At 38.7% G+C, this 19097-nt stretch overlaps 1 protein-coding gene across 4 annotated transcripts in view; it reads left to right on the top strand.

The window, feature by feature from the left end:
• The window catches only part of NVL (nuclear VCP like), a 117044-nt gene that overhangs the window by 70133 nt on the left and 27814 nt on the right, over nt 1-19097 (top strand). For 3 of the 4 annotated variants that reach the window (XM_058533636.1, XM_058533635.1, XM_058533637.1), the window contains exons 20-22: nt 6740-6816; nt 8908-8996; nt 12840-12910. In XM_058533636.1, coding sequence (XP_058389619.1) covers nt 6740-6816; nt 8908-8996; nt 12840-12910 — 237 coding nt within the window. Of the gene's footprint in view, nt 1-6739; nt 6817-8907; nt 8997-12839; nt 12911-15455; nt 15544-19097 lie in introns of all 4 variants that reach the window. The other variant, XR_009217127.1, reaches the window with a different exon arrangement.

Raw genomic sequence — 19097 nt, forward strand, 5'->3', positions numbered from 1 at the left:
ACTGCGTAAAGAAACGGAGAAAAAAAGTCAAGAAGTATATTAAGATATTAATAGTGCTTGCCTCTGGGGGATGGAATTATAGGTTATTTCTTCTGCTTTGTCAATGCCCTCCAGTTGGAGACCACCAGGAACACACCCGTAGTTGAACAAGTTGGGTTATTACTCTTGCGAGGAGGAACCAACAGAATGGAGATCTGTGGGCGTCTCAGTAAGTGGGTGTTAGAAGGACTTCAGTGATTTGTGTTCGTGTTAGATTTGGAAAGAGTTTAAGAGGCTTTGCTCTAAATTGCTTTCAAAAAGCCGCTGTAATTTTGTGCTTGAGTTTCAATAAATCTCATCTGGAAGGAAGGAAATTAGACGCAGGCTACAGCCATGACGGCTCAAGAAGCAGCAGTCACTCACATTAGCCAGGATGGGGGATGTTTAATGGTTTCTGTGGCGTAGACAGTGTTCACATTTTGTCCATGTTCAGATGTGATTATGCAGAGGTCTTGTTTTGGTCTTGATCCATCTGCTCAGAGAGTGGCCTTGTCTGATGTCGATGTTCTGTGAAATTGTTGGTGTTCCGGCAGGGAACACCACCGCCCGGCTGTGTGTCCAGACATCCTGGCCACACCGAGGCCCGCCTGATAGGTATCAGGCCAGTTCCTGCATGCCAGGGGCTGCTTTTCTCTGTCTGAGTTGCCTTATCTTTCCAGATTTTCTGTCGTGAGCATATATGTATATATTTGGGGGGTTTTGTTTTGTTTTTTTTAAAGAATAATTATCTGGCATAAATGCGGAGATTTGGGAGGAAGAATTAGATAGAAAGGCCCTAGAATTAGATAGAAAGACCCTTTGGGCAGCCTCCATGCACAAAGTTGTGAATATGGAAAGAAGGAAAAAACAGAAAAAGACCTTTTGATGGAAAAATCAATTTGATTTTAAAAGCAACTTTGTGTAGGATTGTGGTGTAGACTGTTACATAGTCAGTGCTCAGCATCTGTCCGTGCCAAAGGCAAAGAAGGTCTTTGGGTGGTTTATTCTCTTTGACCTTGGAGTGTTTTTGCTCCGGTTTTGGGTGTGTGGTGTTCTCAGGCGTGGGGTCTCAGGGGAAGAGACCCGCACGGGCCTGGTGACAGGCGCACTTCTTGGTGCCCCGTGAGGAGAGCTGCTTGTGCTGCATTTCACATCCTCATCTTCCCTCTCCCCTCCCAAGGCCTTGACTGTTTTTGTTTCAGGATCTTTGTTGATGGCTAAAGCTAAAGCTGGACAGAGGGAGAGGAAGCAGAATCTCTAATTTCAGGGGAGAGTCCACTAGTCAGACCTCCTGCCCCCATACATTCTCTGTAAATCAGCCCAAACTGAGAACAGTTGGCATTTTAACGTTGACCCTTTCTGTTTCAAAGTTTGCTGGCTTTTTCCTTTAATTCCCCAGATTGTTTTATATACAATTTCCTCTTTTTCCTATTAACACCTGAAATATTATGGGGCGATTACAGTAAAATTCTTTAGTCCTGATCCTAAAAGTCTGAAAAGATTTGTGGGTCAGAGCAACGTCTCAGTATCTTTGGAGTCTAAGTTTCTTCAAAGAAGAATGAGCGATGACAAACTGCTTTTTTATATATCCTATTTGGTATTTCTGGTAATGATGTGGTAACAAGAGGCTTAACACCAAAAAGATCCTTGGACAAGTGGAATTTTTTTTTTCTTGACTTCATTTTCTTCTCTATAAACGTTATTAAAACTTACCCTTGTCTCAGAAAGCCAGAAAGACTGTTTGATGTCTGCCACGTGCTTTGAGATAGTATATAGTCTTTAAAATAGCGACAAAAATCCCACTAAAAGACCCAAACTTCCAATTTATTTTTTAAATGTGTCCCATAAGACTAAAACCTATATTAACTTCTCACCTAGAAATGTTATCTGTTAAAGTTTCATAGACTAAGAATATTGGACCTAATAATAGGTAATATTTATTAAGCATTTACTGTGTTCCGGGTACTTTACATGTATGAATATGCTTCATCTGTGCAACTGCCTTTAGAAATGTTTGAAATTAAATGTTTAAATATTCAAATGAATATTACTTCCATTTTACTGATGAGCAAACCTGTATCTCATAAAAGCAGGATACAGAGATGTGTGTTTCTCTGTATATGTTCAAAGACTGGCAAGAAATTGCCAAATAACAATTGCCGTGTTACGGTGGTATCATTATGTTAATTTTCCTTTCTTTATTTTTTCCAATCAGCTATGAATAAAAATCATTGTTGATTCCAGACTCTGTTCTATGACAAATAGATTTCTGTGACTAAATATAGATATAATTATTGAAATTTTAAAAAGCAATGGTACATCTTAAATTAATTTTTGAACCTGAGTATTCTATAACATATAATGCTTAATCAGAATTATAGGAAATAATGGCGTATATGGGTCATAACTTCCTTTTTAAAAAATTGTCTGTTATTTCAGTCATATGCGGAAGATAAACAGATAAGGAGAATAGATTGGTGGTTACCAGAGGGGAAGGGGGCAGAGGGAGGGAAAAACCGTTAAAGGGGCACATGTGCACAGTGACAGATCGCAACTAGACTTTTGGTGGTGAACACGACACAATCTATACAGAAGCTAAAATATAATAATGTCCACCTGAAATTTACACAATGTTATAAACCAATGTGACCTCGATAAAATAATTTTTAAAAAATTGTCACACTATTGAGTTTAAAACTAACTAAAAACAGTAGCTGCAAAGATAGTTAAGCCAATAACCAAATGTTCTTGTTGCTTTGAAGTTTAATTTGTTTAAATGAATTTTAATTTTTTTTTTTCCGTGAGGAAGATCACCCCTGAGCTAACATCCATGCTAATCCTCCTCTTTTTGCTGAGGAAGACTGGCTCTGAGCTAACATCTATTGCCAATCCTCCTCCTTTTTTTCCCCCAAAGCCCCAGTAGATAGTTGTACGTCATAGTTGCATATCCTTCTAGTTGCTGTATGTGGGACACGGCCTCAGCATGGCCAGAGAAGCGGTGCATAGGTGTGTGCCCGGGATCCGAACCCGGGCTGCCAGTAGCGGAGTGCACGCGCACTTAACCACTAAGCCACGGGGCCAGCCCTGAATTTTAATTTTCTAAATCCACAACTCAGTAAAAAAGTCTTTAAAAAATAAAACGCTGACACTTAGTTGTTTTATATGCAGCTTTGAAGAACCAAAAGTGTCATAAAAACAATTTTTATATTTTGCTTAACTGTATTTTCTCATTTTTTTACAATGTGGTATTACTTGAGGAACTTAAAAAGTTCTAAAATAAAAACAAAAGCAAGTAAAAAAAAATTATGGTAAAACATGTTTAACTTAAATTTACCATTTTACCCATTTGTAAGTGTACAGTTCTTTGGCATTAGTATGTTCACATTGTTGTGCAGCCATCACCACTGCCCATCCCCAGAACTCTTTCATTTTGCAACCTGAAAATCTGTACCCGTTAAACAAGAGCTCCCCATGCTACCCTCCTTCCCGCTCCTGGCAACCACCATTCTACTCTCTATCTCCATGAATTGGACTGCTCTAGGGACCTCATAAAAGTAGGGTCACATAATACTTGTGGGCCGTAACTTCTTAGTCACCAAATTACTTGAGATTTCCCTTAGAGCTAATATATTGAGAGAAAACCAGTAGTGAAGAAAAACCAAGTTAGTATAACAAGCTCTAAATATTTTCTATATTAGTATCATTTCAGTAACTGATTCTCTAAAATATGTATAAATTTTGTTTTATAAGCTTTCTTTTTTTTTGTTTTGTTTTGTTTTGTTTGTGAGGAAGACCAGCCCTGAGTTAACGTCCGACGCCAATCCTCCTCTTTTTTTTGCTGAGGAAGACTGGCCCTGGGCTAACATCCGTGCCCATCTTCCTCTGCATTATATGGGACACCGCCACAGCATGGCTTAACAAGCGGTGCGTCGGTGCGCGCCCAGGATCCGAACTGGCGAACGCTGGGCTGCCGCAGCGGAGCACATGCACTTAACCGCTTGCACCACTGGGCTGGACCCAATAAGCTGTCTAATATGCCAGTAAAAAGTTTCTAATTGCTCCCGCTTGAGAGTACATAGAATTCACCTTTCATTTTACTTCTTACTATGGGTCAGAAACATTGCTGCATTTCAGTTAAGAATAGTTAGATTGTAATGATCCAAAGATTCTTCAGGCCTTTTTTCTAATTGGGAAGTACTGTTGCTGTTGACATTTTTGGACATAGCCTGTGTAGACCACACCCCACGCTCTCAAAAAAAGGCAGTTTGTTACTTTCTTTCAGGTGAGGTTATTTGGGGGATGATTTATTTTTTCTAAAAAATTAATTTCCTAAGAATTAGAAAATTTCTGAGAATCTAAATTTCTAAGAATTAATTATTTTTCTAAAATATTATTTTCAGATAATTATTTATTGTGTTCCTGTATATACTCAGCTTTCACAAGAGATCTCACCTAAACAAAGGGTGCCCTACATGTAGAAAGCCGACAGTTTCTCCCCGGATTGCACATGTGAGAAAACTTTCTCCTCTGGGTCCTCATAAAGAGAATGTTAAGATGTGACGGATCATGTTTTTAACAATATCCATGTCATAAACACAATAATGAGTCTTTCAGGACTGAGGCTGATGGTCTCTTAATGTAAGCCGAGGATGTAACTCAAAGCCAGTGCATTAAAAACAACTTGATAGTTGATAGTTTCTTATAAACATTAAAGAAACTAATAAGGGTTCAGGCCTAATGAGGAGCCCTCCCTCTCCCCTCCCCTCCCTACCTCCTCTAATGATGGGTTGAGAGCCTCAACAAGGCTGTGCTACCAGAGGTATGAGGTGTCCCCCCTCCTCCTCCCAAATATAGCACAAAATTATATCTCCTCATCTGGAGACACAGTGATGATGTTTTTTTTTATTATTGTTATTACCAAAATAAATAATGAAGATTTAGGAACTTCCCAAAGGTCCATTCAGTTGCAGATTTGAATGTTAGAGCTCAGGTTTTCTCATTCCTGGAGGTTTTTTCCACGTTTTAGACCTTTTTATTGAAGTATAATGCACGTACAGAAAAATGGACATATCATTAAATGTCCAGCTTCATGAGTTTTTATAAACAAAACCCAAAACCTCCAGATCAAACTCCATTACCAGTTAAATTCACAGAGACAGAAAGTAGAATGGTGGTTGCCAGGGGCTAGGGGCAGGAGGGAATGGGAGGGTTAATGGTTAATGCAGATAAAGTTTCATTTTGGGAAAATGAAAAAGGTTCTAGAGATGGATGGTTGCATAATAGTGTGAATGTGCTTAATGCCACTAAAATATACACTGAAAAAGGGTTAAAATGATAAATTTTGTTAAGTAAATTGTACTACAATGAAAGAGAGCGAGAGAACTTCCAGAACCACAGAGGCTGCTCTCCTGCTGCCTTCCATCACTACCCACCCCTACCCCGCAAGGTTAACTGACTAAATTGAAAACCTTAACATTAAAAGGATCCTTAGGGATCATGCAGTCTGACCATCTAGGTTTACACACAGCTGGAGGGAAAAAAGAAAACAAGTGCAAAGATTGTTTGCTTGAAGTCACACAGCGTTTATTTTCCCATGATTATGTCCCAGGTCAAAGTGGATTGAATGGGAAACACAACTGCTTCTTGAACCTGTGTTAGATGAACACTTGCACCTTATCAAATAATAGCAGCTAGCAGATGTACAGTTTATTAAGTTTTTGAACATGCCCAGCTGGGAGGAAATGAGAGGACACTGTCTGAGTGTGGGCCAAGAGGCGGGTGACTACGCAGGTGCCAGGTCTTCTGACCCAGCTCTGCTTGGAGCACTTGCTGTGCTAATATTTACACTTACCTTGAAGCTTAATGGCATATGCTTATTCACTTTTGTCTGTGTATTTCTTCTTAAACTATTTCCTAATGTAATATTTGCTACAAAAGAAAGACTATATGCAATGTATATGTAAGTTATGAGTCAGAATAAGAAAGCAAATACTCACGAACCTACCGTCTAACTATCATACATTTTAAATCACTAAAACTGTTTTGTTTGCCTCTGCAGTTTAAATCACTAAAAATGTCATTAAATACGTAGTGTATGCATGCAAGGTACTGTGTTAAGTGTTATTGGGATTCTAAGACTGTTCTGTTACTTGTCCTTTCTCGCATCTCTTGGCATGAGCTGAAGGGGAATTGGCACCAGAGTCAGGGTTGAGTTTTAGATAAAGGGTTAAGAAAGAAGGCAATGAGCACGGGGGGCTTTTGGCTTTTATTGTAGAGGAGTTTACTGCTCTTCTCTCCTGGCCAGGCTCAATATTATTTCTCCCTTCTTAGCCAAGCTCACGTCAACACTGAGCACATACGCACAGCAGAACTAAGCACTACGTATGTATTTGCCATATTTAATCAGGCAAAGGAAATAGGTTTCTTCCACTTTTGGGTTGCAGTGGTGATTTTTCTTGTTGGTGGTATTTTTGCTGCAGTGCACACAAATTCTTCAAACTTCGCCAGCATATATTGTTTGCCTTTAGCTTTGCCGAGTTTGGAATCTGCTTATTAACCTCAGTTCTCAAAATTGAAATTTGTAAAAATCTTATAACACTGGTCTGGGAGTCAATTATATTCATTTAGTCAAGCAGCCATTACTATATATTAAGAACCTATTATGTGGAAGAGTATTGGTCGTTAAAGCCTCGGTGAAAAATAGTTTTTCTCTCTTATTTAGAATGGCACCAAACCCCCACTGGATACAGATGTAAATTTGGAAGCAATTGCTGGTGACCTTCGCTGTGATTGCTATTCGTAAGTATCTCAATCTCAAGTCAGTTAATTCTCTGAGGCTCAGTTCCTCACGTGTAAAATGAGGGAGAATGAGGGGTTGGCCCCGTGGCATAGTTCTGCTTTGGCAGCCCGGGGTTCGTGGGTTCAGATCCTGGGCGCAGCCTACACACTGTTCATCAAGCCATGCTGTGGCAGCAGCCCACACACAAAATAGAGGAAGATGGGCACAGATGTTAGCTCAGGGCCAATCGTCCTCACCAAAAAAAAAAATGAGGGAGAATGATTTCTGACAGGTTGTTGTGAGGATTAGGTATCTGTAAACCATCTAAATGTTTGGTTCTTCCTTCTTAGAGAAGAGACTACCCACTTTGAGGCTCTGAGGAGTTCCTGGGAACGGGAGGAATCCTCTCATATGTTGACTCTTGGTGCTGAGCTACCCTGACCACCACTGCTGCCCTTCACAAACTGTCTCTATTCTTCCAGACATTTGAGCAGAAGTTTCATCACTGGCTGCAAAATTATCCAGGAGCTTCAGCATTTAAAAGACAATAATCTATCAGTGCCACATTTTCCAAGCCTCAGAAGGCATTTTTCACAACACACCTATTAACACCCACACAGCCTATAGTGAAATCAGACATTTCTGTCTTCAGCTTTCATATGTTTGTAGTGGTTGTAGTTTTTGTTGTTTTCTTCCTATGTTTTTAAGTAAATTTGTTTGTTAACTTTCCCAATTTTGGTGCACAGAGAGGAAAATGAGACTCATTTAACAAGAGGGGACATCTTCCCTCTGGCTCATTTTAAAGCCCTCTTGATTGTCCACAATGTACTTGGTGCTCATGATATTCCTCTAGGGCGAGGCCACATAATGTGCTTTCTGAAGCTAAGTCAGTCCAGTGAGGCGATGTTTCACCTCTGGGGTCTTCAGGAGTCTATTATTCAGCAATGTGAACTTATATCCAAAGAACACAGCCACTGGTAGTAATGCAGGCACTTAGTTATTTGCAGTTCTGGTTGAAGAATTTCACGTAACCATCCCTTATCAAGACGATTCTACTTGAAACCACGTGGATCATTTTTAGGGAATGTAGTGAGGATGCAGTTTTATCTCCAGTTTTTTCTTATATGGACATCTAGGGTGGTGAATCTCCATCTCTCTTCTGCCACCCCTATGCACCTGGTCACACTTTGGTCAGTAATCTTGGCTCACTTAAGAAAGCAGTGGATGGGGCCGGCCTGGTGACATAGTGGCTGAGTCTACGCACTCTGCTTCGGTGGCCCGCGGTTCTCGGGTGTGGACCTACACACCACTCATCAAGCCATACTGTGGTGGTATCCCACATACAAAATAGAGGAAGATTGGCACAGCTCTTAGCTCAGGGCCAATCTTCCTCAGCAAAAGGAAAAAAAGCAGTGGTTGTCTCAATGAAGAGGAAGTGATCAGAGTCCCAGACAGTGGTGGTGCGGGGCTTATGTAAAAGCCCCTCCTTCCATTTAAGGAGAATGTCTCTCTCACCCTAGTTCAAAATCAAATCCATACCAGTCTGTAAGTAAACTTACTACTAAGGAAAAGGAGAAAGACTGAAGTGAGTAGTTTACAGCTTTGAGTGCTCAAATCTGAAAAAATTTTCAGTGAGTAACAGAGATGGTTTTGATGGCCGAATTTACCCTGGGCCAAACCTTTTGGATTACCACGTAGGGTGTCAGTTTATAAAGGGGTTAGGGTTAAAGTTGAATGCTGTGCATTTTGGGTTTTAATGCCACTGTCGTAGAGACACTATAATACTGTGGTCTTCCACTATCTGTTTACCGTAGTTAATGGTGTCTCCATGTCAGTGTTAGATTTAACCTTAAGGGAAGGAATGAACACCCCAGCATGTACGTGATTATTAAATAGTGTTATAAACCTAACACTTTACCAACAGAAACATTAGATTCAGTTATTAGTTTAAGCTTTGTGTCTTTATATGTTATATGGATTGTAAGCATTATATATTAAATAAGTTTAATGTCTAGAAATGAGATTTTTATCCCCAAATTCCCCATCAGACTTCTTTCTGGGCTTTTGCAGCATCTAAGAATAAATACATAAGAACACTTCTTGTATCATAGGGGCGCAGATCTCTCTGCCTTGGTACGGGAAGCTTCTCTCTGTGCCCTGAGACAGGAAATGGCAAGACAGAAGAGTGGAAGTGAAAAAGGTATGATCTCTCCAGAATCTCTCAGTTCTAATTAATTATCACTCTGGATACCTAAAACCACTGTGGACCTGGGAAATGACCATTTTCTAACATCTATTATCTGTGATAGTAAAACTGACGTTTTTCTCGTAAGACCTTGAGAAACTGTTCTGGAATATTATGTAACCTCTATGGCCAACAACTGTAATAATAGCAAAGTTATTTGGTGCCTGTCTAACAGGAAGTATTATACCTTTCCTTATCTTTATATCCAAATGCTGAGATTTAAGCAAGTGAGTCCATTCACTGTCTTCATCATGAGTTTGGTCTATTTATCCGTTCTGAGAAACCTTCTCATTCTTTTGCTAAGGTGATATCTACTTTTCTGTTAAAACAGAAAAAAAAGTTGAAGTTATTTCTTAATTGGAGAGCTTAGAATGCACACACACATGAGAAGTGAAAATTGAAGTAACTTTCCATGTACTTAGACTTCCCTTTCAAAATACTACAAAATCATATGTTATTATGTGATGATTTGGGGCCATCTCGGCAGCTTTGCACCATTCTTCACATTTGATAATATCTTTGATTGTACTATTTGAGTGTGTGTGGCCAGAAAAGATTCATTTGTGACTGCTTTCCAACCAAGCCAAGTACAGAAATAGCCTTTACTTTGCTTGGATCCTGTGATGATTGTGTGATCAGTTACAGTTCATGGCCGTCCTCTCCCGTACTGTAGAAAACCTTCTCCAAAAAGAACTGCCTTGGCCCCTAAACTTGTACTTTCATCTGAAGTTCAAGTCTGTATTGATCTTTTATTCACTAGATTTCCAAAAGCGGTCTTTTTTTATTTGTCTTGGTTTTCTTTTTTCCTTTTTTAGTTACCAAGAATCTTAGAGCTAAATTTTGTTTGCAGTTACAGCAGCATATGCTCAGCTTAGATTTGTCAACACACATACATATCTTCACTATGAAGTCCCTGGGTTTTTTTTGTTGTTTAATTTTAAGATTCAGTTATCTGAACTTCTTTTATGGTAAGCTATTTTAAATTTCTTTTGCAAGTAAGTGGGATATAATTAGCAAAATTAGAATATCTTGTAAAAAACATCATGTGGTAGATAGTATGCCACCTGAGAGGTGAATCTGATGACTATCTTGGGATTTGTTTTGTCACTAAAAATTAGCAGGCCTCTGTACATGCACTGGCTGCTACTGATAATTTTATTTGCATGTTATCTTGTGAACATGTATGAAAAATTCTGACATCCCTGCTTTGCTGCAGTTTGCATTTCTAGCTATCTGTCCTTTAGGGATTTTGCATTAATGTGAAACTGAAGTCAGTAATGCCATTCCACTTGCAGTTGATAGATTCAGCTACACATTATAGTTAATTTTTGGGTATATATGCTATCCTAATATCTGTCTAGAAAGTTGACTATTTTAAGTATAAATTGTCATCATGTAAGTCATATTAACATTCTAAACCAAGCTTTGTTTAACATTTAATTACTTGATTTCTCTTGCTTATGTAATGGCAAAACCTCATAAAGAATCAGAACCCCCTTTTTAATATAAAAAGTCTAATCCAGTATTGTGATATTATCTATATATGTTGTATTATGCTATTATAACTCCATAACGTCTAGTTATATGTATGCACACTTAACTACTGTGGAATTCTACTCTCCATTCTCAGTTAAATATATTTGAGTCATCTTAAAAGAGAAGAATTCTGGTTCTTCTTCATAAACATCACCATTAAGTTAAGGTAAACAGGCAAAGAGGGCTTTGGGTTTTTCTGGATTAAAATCTGATGAGCAGAGAGTAGGGGAAATGGGGAGATGTTGGTCAAAGGGTACAAACTTCCAGCCAAAAGATGAATAAGGTGTGGGGATCTAATGTACAGCATGATGACTATAATTAACAGTGTTATATTATATACTTGAAAGCTGTTAACAGAGTAGATCTTAAAAGTTATCACCACACACACGAAAAAGGTACTTAGGTGAGGGGATGGAGATGTTAACTAACCTTATTGTGGTATTCATTTAGCAATATATACATGCATCAAATCATCACATTGTACACCTTAAACGTGCATACGTTATGTGTCAATAATGTCTCAATAAAATGGGAGGAGGGAATAAATAAATAAAACATCATGGACTGGTTTAAAAAAAGATAAGAATTTCTCTATAATTAAAGACAAAGTACCTTTTTTTAAACTGAGATGTAATTGATGTATATACCATTATACTGGTTTCAGATGTACAACATATTGATTTGATATGTGTATATATTGCAAAATGATCACCACAGTAAGTCCAGTTAACATCCATCACCACACATAGTTACAAAAATTTTTTTTCTTATGATGCAAACTTTTAAGATCTACTCTCTGAGTAACTTTCAAGTATACAATACAGTATTATTAACTGTAGTCACCATACTGCACATTACATCCCCAGGACTTATGTATTTTATAGCTGGAAGTTTGTACCTTTTGACCCCCTTCACCCTTTCCACCCACCCACCCCTAACCCCCCACCTCTGGCAACAAGCAGTCTGTTCTCTATCTATGAGTTTGGGTTTTTTGTTTTGTTTAGATTCCACATATAAGTGAGACCATACAGTATGTGTCTTTCTCTATCTGACTTATTTCACTCAGCATAATGCCCTGAAGATGCATCCATTTTGTCTCAAATGGCAGGATTTCCTTCTTTTTTATGGCTGAATAATATTCCATTGTACTTTTTTTTACCGCATTTTCTTTATCCATTCATCCATCCATGGACACTTAGGTTGTTTCCATATCTTGGCTATTGTAAATAATGCTGCAATGAACATAGGGGTGCAGATATCTTTTCAAGTTAGTGATTTCATTTCCTTCAGATAAATACCCAGAAGTGGGACTGCTAGATCGTATAGTAGTTCTGTTTTTAATTTTTTGAAGAACTTGCATACTGTTTTCCATAGTGGCTGCACCAATTTACGTTCCTACCAACAGTGCACGAGAGTTCCTTTTTCTCCACATCCTTGCTGACACTTGTCATTTCTTGTCTTTTTGATAATAGCCATTCTGACAGGTGTGAGGTGATTTGGTGAGGTGATTGTGGTTTTGGTTTGCATTTTCCTGGTGATTAGTGATGTTGAGTGTCTTTTCTTGTACCTGTTGACCATCTGTATGTCGTCTTGGGAAAAATGTCTATTCAGACCCTCTGCACATTTTTTAAGTTTGTTGTTTTTGCTATTGAGTTGTATGAGTTCTTTATACATTTTGGATATTAACCCCTTATCGGATAGATGATTTGCAAATATTTTCTCCCATTCTGTAGGTTGCCTTTTCATTTTGTTGATGGTTTCCTTTGCTGTGCAGAAGCTTTTTAGTTCTATGTAGTCCCACTTGTTTATTTTTGCTTTTGTTGCCTTGCTTTTGGTGTCAAATCCAAAAAATCATTGCCAACACCAATGTCAAGGAGCTTACCGCCTATGTTTTCTTCTAGGAGTTTTATGGTTTTAGGAAAAAGTACTTTTTTATATAAGTTGTCCCAAAATAAACTGTTTTGATTGCTGAAAAAAAAATGCACTAAAATGTGTGATATTATAAAACTTATGCATTTATGTAGAATTAAATATGGTCAGATATATGTAAATTAAATAAAAATGTAAAATTGTCTAAGAAAAATGTGATGAGGAGAATATATCTGGCATGAACACTGTTCTGAAAAAGAATAGAACCAGTGTCATTGCTAATTTTCTTATTGTTCCCCTTGAAGGCTTGGAAGTCTCTTAAGAGAAACTAAGTTATAAATCACAATTAGTCTACTGTACTGAAATATGTGTATTTATGCATTTGCTCCACAGGTGAACTCAAGATTAGTCAGAAGCACTTTGAAGAAGCTTTCAAGAAAGTAAAATCATCTATATCAAAAAAGGTAAGTAATGCTCTTAACGGTTAGAGAAAAGAAACTAGAATTGAGACCAGTAGATATGAATTCATGAAAACAAGCAAAATAATTGCCTTTGTAAGAGTATTCTTGAGAGAGATTAATTTTGCCTGTTCCTAAGAGACAGAAGCACAGTTACTCCTAACTAGATTCTTGAGTAACTTTTATTCAGAGAGAGTATGACCTCTTGTGTCTGTTTCCACAATCTCAGAATTTTTCATCAGTCTCATTTGAGTGTTTGACCTGCTCAACCCTTTTCAACAAATGGTTTCTCGTCTTGTTGGAGCTAGACTGCCCAAACTGAGCCCTAGGGACTCAGTCATATGTTTCAGGAAAGTGAAAACGTCTTCCCCATAAGGTTGGAGAAGCGTGAGAAAAATCACTACGGCTTTTCAGATGTTACACGTTTATTTCTTACTATTTAGAGGTTTTCTGTTTGTAATAAGTTAAAATGGTTGCTATTAAGTGAAGTTGGGTTACTGTGACACAGAGAGGGTTGGTGGGGAAGTATCCAACCCTAAGAAATGTCTGAATTGGGCCGGCCCCGTGGCTTAGCGGTTAAGTGCACGCGCTCCGCTGCTGGCGGCCCGGGTTCGGATCCCGGGCGCACACCGACGCATCGCTTCTCCAGCCATGCTGAGGCCGCGTCCCACATACAGCAACTAGAAGGATGTGCAACTATGACATACAACTATCTACTGGGGCTTTGGGGGAAAATAAATAAATAAATAAATAAATAAATAAATAAATAAATAAATAAAAGAAATGTCTGAATTGGATACTGCTGTAATAAGTTTTGTTCACTTGGATATCTTTTGTTTCCAGACTTGTAGAAGTATAATATGCCTTAGTCACGAGGACCTGTTTATCGACAATACTTATTCCTTTAAATCATTAGCCAGTTATTACCCCAGGCTCAGCCTTTCTCACTATGATTACTGATTGAAAACTCTTAAGTCAGAATCCAAACAGTTGTATGTTCTAAGTTTGTTGACCATCTTATCACTTTTACCTAAAATAACCAGTTAAGGGATTTGGGCTGGCGGTGTATCTTTTAGGCACATGACTGACTTCTTGTTCAGCTAGGGTTATAAAGTAAGAGTCCACTGAACCTGGACTGTCTTTTACCATACTTGGAGAAACAATAGTCTGCCTTGACCTCTCAGGCATTTTTGTGTACTAGAGAAAATGTTCGTATTTTATTGAACATGTTTGAATAAAACACAGTCTTATCAATTAAAATCAGAAACAGTTTTGCAGTTAATATTACTGGCGTTTTTCATTCTGATCAACAAGAGCCTGTGATATAAGTGTCCTCGAAAGACTTAGTCATTAAAAGCATGTTTTAACTGAAATTGTTTCTGACCTACAGTCCGAGTTTGGAGGCTTTGCAAGAATCGGGACATGTTGGCATAGCTCCACATTTGCCACTTTCCTTCTCTAATCTTACTTTTTTAAATAGAAATTTAGTGTACATGCAGTAATGCACAAGCTTACGTGTGCAGTTCTGTGGGGATTTGACAGCTGTAACCAGCACTGCGGTCAAGATGGAGAATGTGTTCATCAGTTCAGAAAGGTCCTATGTCCTTTGTAGTCAGTCCCTTTCCAAACCCCGTCTGCCTTCTGCCACCGTGCTCTAACGTTGCCTGTTTTAGAAGTTGCTGTAAATGGAAACATACGATATATAATCATCTGGGTCTGGCTTCTGTTGCTCAGCGTGGTGTTTTTGAGATTCATCTGTGTTGTGTGTTTCAGTGGTTTGGTCTTTTCTCTTGCTGAGCAGTTTTCATTATATGAGTATACCACAATTTGCTTGTCTTTTCACCTGTTGGTGGACACTTGGGTTGTTTCCAGTTTGGGGCTTTTATGAATAAAGGTGCTCTGAACACAGGTGTGAACATGCGTTTTGATTTGTGTGAACATGTGTTTTGATTTCTCTTGAGTAAATAACCAAAAGAGGAATTGCCGGGTCATATAGTAAGTGTATGTTTAACTTGATGGGAAACTGCCAGCCTTTTTTCCACAGTGGCTGTACCATTTTGCATTTGCACCAACACTTGGGTATTGTCAGTCTTTTAATTTTAGCTGTTCTGCTGGATGAGTATTGTGGTTTAAATTTGCATTTCCCTTATGACTAAAATGTCGAGCATATTTCATATGCTTATTGGTCATTTGGATATCTTGTTTTGTGTCATCTTTTGCTCTTAAAAAATTGAGTTGTTTCTCTCATTATTAAGTTGTACAGATTCTTAGTTTATCTTGGATTGAAGTTTTTTTATCAGATATACATATTGAGGATATTTTCTCGTAATCCGTTTGTAAATTTTTTTTTTAAATTTTGTTTTCTAATTGTTACTAGTATATAGAAGTTCAGTTGGTTTTTACATATTGACCTCGAGTAGCTTCTCACTTGTTACTCTTTTACTTTCTTTATCTCTAAAAAGATCAATTTTCTAGAAACTTGTTTGTTTATATTTGCTCGCTGTAATTTTTAAAAGCTTCCGTGTTTATTGCTGCAGTCATTTTATTACAGATAGCTACAAATGTGACATGCGAAGTTTGAAAATTGCTTAACCTGATTCTTAAATGTGGCCATGTTGTCATCCTTGTAGTTATGATAAGTAAGGATTAAATCTTTATTTTATCACCTTTGCTTCCTTTTTGCATGTAAATTTGAAACGAATGTATGTTATGTTTATGTGGGACTCAGTTCCTTCTTTCTGGTTCTGGTTCTGTTTTGGGGCCTTCACAGTTCAAGACTGCGCTAAAGAACCTCTTCCTTCTGATTTAGGAGAATTCAGTTGAAATTAGAGGAGTTGGCATAGTCAGACAGAATCCATTTCAGAAGTCAAACCAAAAGAAGAAAATATCTAACCAAAAGAAAAGTGTAGCATTTGTTGAGATGCTTTCCTGAATGTAAAATTGACGAGCTTATTTACAAGCCACCTCTTTCTACTTTTACTGTTAGGGTTCTTGTAGTTGTAAATGACAGAAACTCAACTCAAACTAATATAAGTGGGCAAAAGGAGGAATTCATCAGTCCATGTAACAAGGATGTTGAGAGCACGGCTGGCACTAGGCATCGAGATCCAGAAACATTATTGCTTCCTCTCTTGTGGGGAGATGGCTGCCTGCAAGGCCCAGATATACAGGCTGCTTGTTAACCCCCATGGCAAGAGACCTTCTGATAGCTCTGGCAGGAGAGTCTCAGGGAAGCCTGTGATTGGTCCAGATCAGGTTAGGATCCCATCCAGAAACCAATCACTGCGGCCGACTAGGAAATAAGATACTCTGGCCAGGCTGGGTCTCGGGGCGGGGGGGCAGCATAGTTTTATATAGATGATGACTTCAAGCCATAGAATGAAAACCTGTATCTAAGATGTTGGTACTCAAGTTAATTGACTTCTCAGTGTCAGGGTTGGGATTTTGAGTCTTCTTTTTACGCTAAAAGAGAATCACTAGATTTTGTTAAATGTGAAAGGAATACTTATTACATTTTAGCCTTTCACACATTCTTACAGAAATAGCTATTGCTTTGAAGTGAGTTAACAGTAAATGAATGATCAGGAGATGCCTAAAAAAGAAAAAGAAAGAAGAAGGGTGTTGTGCTAGTTCTGTCCCAGGGTCTGCAGAGCTGGTCTTGATAGTTGTGAAATGTTCAGCGTGTTCTTAAGCCATGTAAATCTGTCACACTAGCTGGTACCTTCTCTTTCCTGGGAGCGGTTGCCTCCCTGGTGCCACATGATCCTTAATTTGGGGTTGGACAGTTAGAGCATGTAAAGTGGATTCAGTGTCCAGCAATTGGTTGACATAACTAAAGAGTTTAGTTTAGGGGCCAAATGCAGAAATTTGTCATCTGACCCAGTAAATCCTCCGTCACTAGTGGAGGGTGGGAAGTGGGGACAATGAGCAAACATCCCTTCTCTGGGTCTCTGCCTGTACTCCTCATTCACTGCCACTCTGCTGGTACCAAGCTGTTCGTTAGGCTCCACCTGAAGATTCCGGACCCCTCCTAATTTCCAGCGAGAGGCTATGTCCTATGGTGGTTCCAAGAAGACTTAATAGGCTAGCAATTTGTTGTGACAGATATGCCGGCAATAAGATTGGACTCTTTCTGCCGGTTGCTTCTCAGAATCCAGAGATGTTCATCTCAGCTGTGTCATCCTTTTATTTTATCCCCACAAAGAAGCCAGATTTTCTTGCCCAGTATGTGTCGCTTCACAGGCCACTAAAGCATACCTTATTTTGCTGGTCTGGTTTTTTCAGTATTAACTGCTCACCGGGGACCTGAGGCTAGGTTAGCTATTAATGAATGTTGAGACCCTAAGGTTATGATCTCAAGTTCCAGTCTTTTCACTCTGCGTACTGTGGCATCGTTCCACTGTCAGGAAGGAAACCTCACACAAACATAAATTATAACTTTTTTTTTCTTTCTTCCTCTGTTAAAGCCACGCCATAGAAACTTGTGTTTTAGTAACTTGTTGGTTTCGTGTTTTCCACACCCTCTGGCCGTAGCACTTTGATTCTCTTCTTCACACTCCGGATTATGCAGTTCATCCATTTGTCTGTTTCTGTCACACTGACATTTATGAGAGAAGAACTTCCTAAGTCAGAGTGCCCCTTACCCCTGCTGTGTATTAATGGGCTACCTAAGACCTCATCCTTCCATCCCTGCAGAAACATTGATCGTGCACCTGCTGTGCGTAGGCCAGGCACCGTGCTAGACCACAAGATGCAAAATCACACAAGACATCGTTCCTAATCCTTGTGGGCAATTAAGAGTTGTGCACCGTGGATGCACGCACAGACTGTGTATTAACCTGGTCCCTCACGTCCATTGACGTGAGAAAATGGTTTGCGGGTATCTTTTGCTTAGACGGTATCAACTACATGGCAAAGGCACTGTGACTGATTTTAGTGAAAACATATCTGAACCTGTAATTCCAGACACCATAGAATTTTTTTTATCCTCTTAGGAACATCCCTTGGAAGGCTACGTGTATGTCCTAGTGATGCTCTTTGATTCTAGTATATTCATTTTAATATCTTTGGTGGTCATAATCTTTCAACTCTAAATATTTGATTTCTGGAAACTACCCTAGTGAATAAGAAGCTACAACTTCTCTTTTGGAAATAGGCTTAGTATGAATTTTGAATAAATAAAGCAATTGACCAAGCTGATTATTACTTTGATCTTTTAAAAAATAAGACATCTGGGCTGGCCAGGTGGTGTAGCGGTTAAGTGCGTGTGCTCCGCTTCAGTGGCCAGGGGTTCGCAGGTTCGGATCCCGGGCGCAGACCTACGCACCGCTTGTCAGGCCATGCTGTGGCGGCATCCCATATAAAGTAGAGGAAGATGGGCACGGATGTTAGCTCAGGGCCAGTCTTCCTCAGCAAAGAGAGGAGGATTGGCCACAGATGTTAGCTCAGGCTGGTCTTCCTTGCCAAAAAAAAAAAAGGGCATAACATCAAGGTAAAGAGACTACTTTCCTTGTCTGGCATGTTAACTGGCCCTTAGGAAATAATTACATATGAAACTAATAACATTCATGTGTGGGGAGAGAAGCTGGGTGACCAGAGGACAGAGATGTGACTGGAGAATCGTTTATTCCATTTGAGATTTGAATTGTGAATTATTACCTATTCAAAAAAATTAAATATTTAAAAAACAGTAATTTAAAAGGTCCTGGAAGACCAAAATAGTAACAATAGTTATCCCTGGAAATTAAGGATTAATTTTTATTTTTTTCTGCTGATTTGTATTTTCTAGTATTTCTACAATGTTGTTTTATAATTTTAAAAGTTATTTTATTGTAAAAAAGGAATTGCTTTAATCTGGTAATAAACTGAGCACGCTTAAAATGTCTTTATTTAGCAGTGATGTCAAGATACAGAGACCCTTCTATCCTGTTTCAGAGTGAATTCAGTATTTCACTAATACCTACTTTATGTTTAGCTTTGAAACCATTTGAGAGGTACTTGAAAAATCACTGAAATAAGTATATAGAGTTTTTTTTTTAATCCATCTTCCAAATCAGAGGTAAACATTAAATGCAGTCCAGGAAATGGTTTTCCCTGTTGAATGGTGTATTTGCCCTTCCTCTCTGTTTCAGTGTTCTGATTTGTTAGAGATAACATCTCTTCTGCCTTTATCTGTCCCTGGATTATCGTCAGA

Source organism: Diceros bicornis, chromosome 38 (assembly GCF_020826845.1).
Source record: "Diceros bicornis minor isolate mBicDic1 chromosome 38, mDicBic1.mat.cur, whole genome shotgun sequence".
NCBI lineage: Eukaryota > Metazoa > Chordata > Mammalia > Perissodactyla > Rhinocerotidae > Diceros > Diceros bicornis.